This window comes from Argentina silus (assembly GCF_951799395.1).
Source record: "Argentina silus genome assembly, chromosome: 4".
Taxonomy (NCBI): domain Eukaryota; kingdom Metazoa; phylum Chordata; class Actinopteri; order Argentiniformes; family Argentinidae; genus Argentina; species Argentina silus.
Genome location: NC_139658.1, coordinates 7,713,216 through 7,718,651, shown reverse-complemented (window position 1 = coordinate 7,718,651; position 5,436 = coordinate 7,713,216). Strand labels below are relative to the sequence as shown.

The 5,436-nt window shown below is 51.6% G+C and overlaps 1 protein-coding gene across 1 annotated transcript in view; it reads right to left on the bottom strand.

Annotated features, from left to right (window-relative positions):
* Positions 1–298: 298 nt before the first annotated feature.
* Positions 299–5,436, bottom strand: part of gli1 (GLI family zinc finger 1) — a 46,476-nt gene continuing 41,338 nt past the window's right edge. Inside the window, 1 exon segment of the mRNA XM_083667484.1 lies at positions 299–5,436. This exon segment is cut by the window's right edge and continues 185 nt beyond it. Coding sequence (XP_083523610.1) covers positions 2,986–5,436 — 2,451 coding nt within the window. The 3' untranslated portion in view covers positions 299–2,985.

The following is a 5,436-nucleotide window of genomic DNA, read 5'->3' as shown; positions in this document are numbered from 1 at the left end:
ACTAATCCCTGGGTTAACGCTGTGTGGCTGTGTGCTAGGCCCTAATAGGAGAGGAGATGTAGCTCTCGGCGTCTCCTCAGCAACACTTGGGTCTGTCTGCCAGCTAAACTAACATCAGTGTCCCTCTAAATGTAGAGAGCATCATCTCCCCAGTCATTATCAGACTACACTACCATCTAGTGGATATTTTGAGACACTGTAATTATTCTGGGGAATTCTTGGGAATTTGTTAAAATAGAAACTTTATGTAATAGAAAAGGTTTTTGAAACTTCATGCAATATAAAATACAATTTCACAAACATTTTGCATCCATTCCAAGCTGAACATGTTTATTCATTAACTGGTAAAATATAGAATACATTTGTATAAAAATGTAGAAAATTGTACACAAAATATAACACTTGGCTTTCGTGTGTATAGTAAACGCTCCTATTATAGCTTTTTGTTGCTAAATGTAATATTCTTTTGCCAGCAAAAAGTCTGATTGAATGGTGACAGACAGATATCAAAACAAACACACAGAGAAGGCAATATCCATGAAGTTCCTTGTTATCCAAAAAGAAACATGTTACTTTTATACAAAAAAAAACATCTCATACATTCTAAGTAACAGCACTATCAAACCATTTTCACATATTTCTTGCTGTGACTGTAGTTAGTGTTCTATAAATGTACTTGTGCATCTTTTATTTTTCCTCAAATATGGTCAGTTTGAACTGTCTTTGGTAGGCCGTACAGGGTTTCTGGACCAGATGAAACATCAATGTTAATCATGGGTTAACAACTGACCTCTTCTCTGTTGGGAGAAACAACAGATGACAGTACTCTGAGTTGTTAAGACGAAGCAAGATTAGAAGGCCACAACGCTGCCTTATACACACCACAAGAAATCTATAACTCACAGCCGTACCACCTTATAGAAATCTATAACTCACAGCCGTACCACCTTATAGAAATCTATAACTCACAGCCGTACCGCCTTATAGAAATCTATAACTCACAGCCGTACCACCTTATAGAAATCTATAACTCACAGCCGTACCACCTTATAGAAATCTATAACTCACAGCCGTACCGCCTTATAGAAATCTATAACTCACAGCCGTACCACCTTATAGAAATCTATAACAACACACTTATAGAAATCTATAACAACACACTTATAGAAATCTATGTGTATTTAAGGAGAGGAGACTTTTCAGCATCATCAAAGATGATGTCTGTTTCCATGCACAGACATCCTTATCTAGGGGAGAGGCCTATTCCACACACACAGTGCTGCAGTCAGTGCAATGCTACAGTAACAGCATGATGTTGTCAGTTCTACCGGTCCTGGTGGGGTTGTGTTTCCCCATAGCTTTGTAATAACACTAAGATCATCATTCCTCCATCGCCTTTAGTGGACTGAGGATGACATTGGTGCTACGAAACTTTCAGGAGATTAGCCCATAGCTGTAGTCAAGATATCAGAAGACAGCTTCAGATTACAGAATCAGATAAATCAGATTACAGATACAGATACAGTACCTCAGTGCCCCAAACGCTCAGCTGTTGGTCTGATTACACCTGTACAACAGCTGACTGAAGGCGTTAGTGTAAAATGGGTTAATTATAGATCCTGTTTAAGGTTTAAAGGTTTAGAGTGGGTGAAGGCTTTATGTACAGAATGTGTCCAACTCTCATCAACAGGGTTTATGTAGGGCCGCCCTTTCATACTCTCTCTCTCTCTGTTATTATGCCCTGTTTGGACAAAGGCACTTTGTAACATTTCTTCTCAGGTAAACCATACCATTGTAAAGAGTGAGCTGCTTTAAGAAACACTTAATGTGATATTACACAGTAAACATCTACAGTATGGAGTGCAAACTCTTTGTCCAAAAGCCTGGCCCAAAAGACTGGCCTCTGCTTGCCAGTACTATACACCTGCCAATGCCTGGTCTCTGTTCATCACTACACTCTTAGAGGGTTCTGAAAGGGTTCTTCATTTGTTCCTGTAGGGGAACCCTTTGAATAACCCTTTTGGGTTCCATGTAGAACCTTTCTGGGTTCCATGTAGAAGCCTTTTCACAGAGGAAAGGGTTCAACATGAAACCCAAAAGGGTTATTCAAAGGGTTTCCCTACAGGGACAAATGAAGAACCCTTTTTTCTATGAGCCTGGCCTCTGCTCATCACTACCATGAACCTCCAACGAGTTGTGAGTGTCTCTGTGTGAATACTGATATGTCATGGTGGTGTGTTTCCCTGATAGGGGGCTGATTCCCTGGGATCATGGATGATACCATCAAGGTATTGAGACGTGTTTTCAGTCACGATAGGCACTCTTCTGAACATACAGTACAGCATTCCATGGACAGCTTCTCCACAATTCTCATTCCGGAACTGTCTGAAGTAATGATTGGCTTCGGAACACAAGCATTCCGAGAGTATAGAGACACAGCAAGAGTTCTTCTCCACTGTCTGTCAACATTGTCATATACACAGCATATATAAATGTATAACTTATTTACATGTCCCCCTCTCTGTCCCTCTGTTGTCATACATAGACCACACCTCTGTGACTGGAATGCCTGTTTCTTTAGGTGGGGTGACAGTAACACCCCATGGAAATGTTCAATGTTCAGAGTCGTTACAGGCAAACAGTTCTCCTGCGTCGTACAGGGAGCACAGAGCCAAGCCCCTCCCTGGTGGACGTACTGTACCAACACAGGGAGAAGCCTATAGTGCAGTGAGGAACGCTCCATAGTCTATAGGCACCTTTGGTTTAGGGCTTAGGGTCAACAAGACCTTGTAGTAGTGTTTCTGTATCAGCCCATCCTGGTCAATTCATGAATTCAGTTATTATTAGCCTGCCTTTATTTATCCAGGATGTATATTGAATACACATTGTCCTTTATGAGAACCGCTTGTCCTAGAGGGAGTGGCGGTGATACAGGTGTGGTGTGTGTGTGACAAGGCTGATGAGTGGAGCCCCGGAGGCCTGTCTCTAGGACAGTGTGTTCAGGTATTTATTCTCCCCAGCCAGAGAGGTGAGCATGGAGGTCATGTCTCCTACGGCCATGTTGGAGAGGCCTGTCCCTGGGGCCAGAGTGATGGATGTCTGGGGGGTGGTGAGGCGCGAGGAGCTCTGGGACCCCTGGAGGAGGGGGTTGACGGGACTGAAGGACGAGGGGTCCGTGTCGTCGATGATGGAGGTGAAATCGATCTGGGCGTTGTCTAGGTCCAGGTTCTCCAGAGCGTTGGATATGGGGCCATGGGACTCGGGGTAGGCCAGCGAGGCAGACTTGGTGACCTGGTCCATGGTGCCCATGTGTTGTTGGTTCAGACACGGCCCCGTCACAGAGTCCTTATCGAGGGCTGTGTGCATGTGGATCTGGCCAGAGTAGTATATGTTATTGTTGTTATTGGAGGGGAACATCTCCTGGTGGGGCTGCTGGACAGGGGGCAGACGGACTGCTCTCCTGGGGGAGACGTTGGAGTGGACTGGGCTGAGGTGTGGAGGACTACCCAGGTAGACCCCTCCAGCCTGGGGTTGCTGCTGCTGGGACAGGCTGTTCTGTCTGCTGAGGGGCTTGCGTCCCTGAGGGGGTCTGGGGACCACCATGTCCTGGCTGTAGCAGGAGCCAGGAAGACCCAGCATCTGCTGTTCTTTAGGGGGGACGGAGCTGGGGCCACGGCTGTGTGCTGGGGGGCTCATCAGGTTCTGGTTGGGGTAGGCTGGGTAGGCCGGGCTGGGGTAGAGGTTCTGGTTCTGCTGGGCCTGGTGCTGCATGGTCTGGGCCTGGTGTTGGTGCTGGGGGCTGTGTTGCATCATAGCTGCCTGCCCACTCATGTCTATGCCGGGGTCAGTGAGGGAGGGTTTCCCCTGGTGCCCCCCGTCGGCCCCCCTCTGCTCCTGCTGATGTTCCCACATCAAAGCCTGCTGGGACTCGACGTAGTTACGCACCATCATCTCCTTCACCTGCATCATGGGGGTCTGGGAGCGGCCAGGGAGGGCCAGGGCAGAGCTGCCAGCGCAGCCCAGACTTAGGCCTCCAGTGCTGGGGAAGCCCCCCTGCTGCTGCCCTTGGCCCTGGAGGTGGTGTGGAGCCTGGCTCTGGGGCTCCATCCCCACATGGAAGTCACAGCTGGGGTTGGTGGTGGTCCTCATCATGCCCTGGGTGACCTGCCCCTGCTGGGGGGGGTAGCTCTGGGGGGACATGGGCATGGGGGTCTGCTGGGGGTGTGGCCGCTGCTGCTGTTGCTGGGAGTGGAGGAGCTGCTGCTTGGCGTTCTGGCAGGCGTCAGCGCCACCAAGGGACGGGTGGTGGAACTGCTGCTCCGGTTTGATAGTGAGTTTGTGGCTGCTGTCAGGGCTGTTGTAGAGGCCCTGCGTGTTGAAGTGGGCCTGGGCCTGGGTCTGGGACGGGTCCTGGTACTGCATGTCCCCCCAGGGCCCACTCCCTGCCCCAGGCCCAGTCTCTGACCCCTGTCCCAGGCTGGGGTAGTGGGGGCCAGAGGGGCTGAGCTGGCAGGTGCTCATGCTATATTCAGCCTGTTGGAGCAGGGCATTAGATATACCCTCAGGGTGTATGGGCCCTGCCTGACCAATCTGGCCCCCTCCTCTGGCCCCTTGGCCCTGGTAGTGCCCCTGGCCCTGCATGCCCACCTGTGTCTGGAAGGCCTGGTCAGGGCAGCCCAAGCCCTCGTGGCTGGGGGACAATTGACTGTTAGGGCCTAGGTGGTGATGCTGCTGCTGCTGGTAGCCCAGGAAGACTCTGTCTCCTGGGGGTAACATCATGGAGTGGTCCCTGGCCTCCGTGGAGGATCCACCGTGGGGCTCCATAGCCATGGCCTCCATCATGACGTTCTCAGTGATGCTGGGCGGGCGTGGCGAGTACATGTGGCGGGCGATGTTGGCGTCAGAGCCGCAGTGCTGCAGGGCGTTCCTGCGGCCCATCATGGCTACGTTGTTGAGGCTGTTGAAGCGCTGCACCTTGGGGAGGGCCTGGGGGTCACCAACCGTGCGCACGGGTTCGCTGGCACGCCGGGAGGCGTTACCCAGAGCCTGGTGGGGGTAGATCACGCCTGTGCCATACTCAGTGTTGGCACTGTGTCGCCGGGGGCCTCCGTGCTGCAGGAAGGGGGGCAGCGGTTGGCCCTGGTACTCACTGAGGAAGCGCCCTCTCCTCCCAGAGGTCCCTGGCTGCTCCATGTTGGGCAGGGGGGTGGGAGGCGGGCCACCAGTGGCTGCTGCGTATTTGGCCTTCAGGCTGTACTGTTGAGCTGGGGTGAGGCTAGGCAGACCTGGCAACCCCGCACCACCATGGCAGGGGCCACCTCTGCGGTGAGTCTCTGGAGAGAGGGGGTCCCCCCCCTGCTCAGGGCCCAGGATGCCCTGACCAGGGACACTTTGGGACACTTCGCTGGAGCGACGGCTGGAAAGGTAGGGAGACAC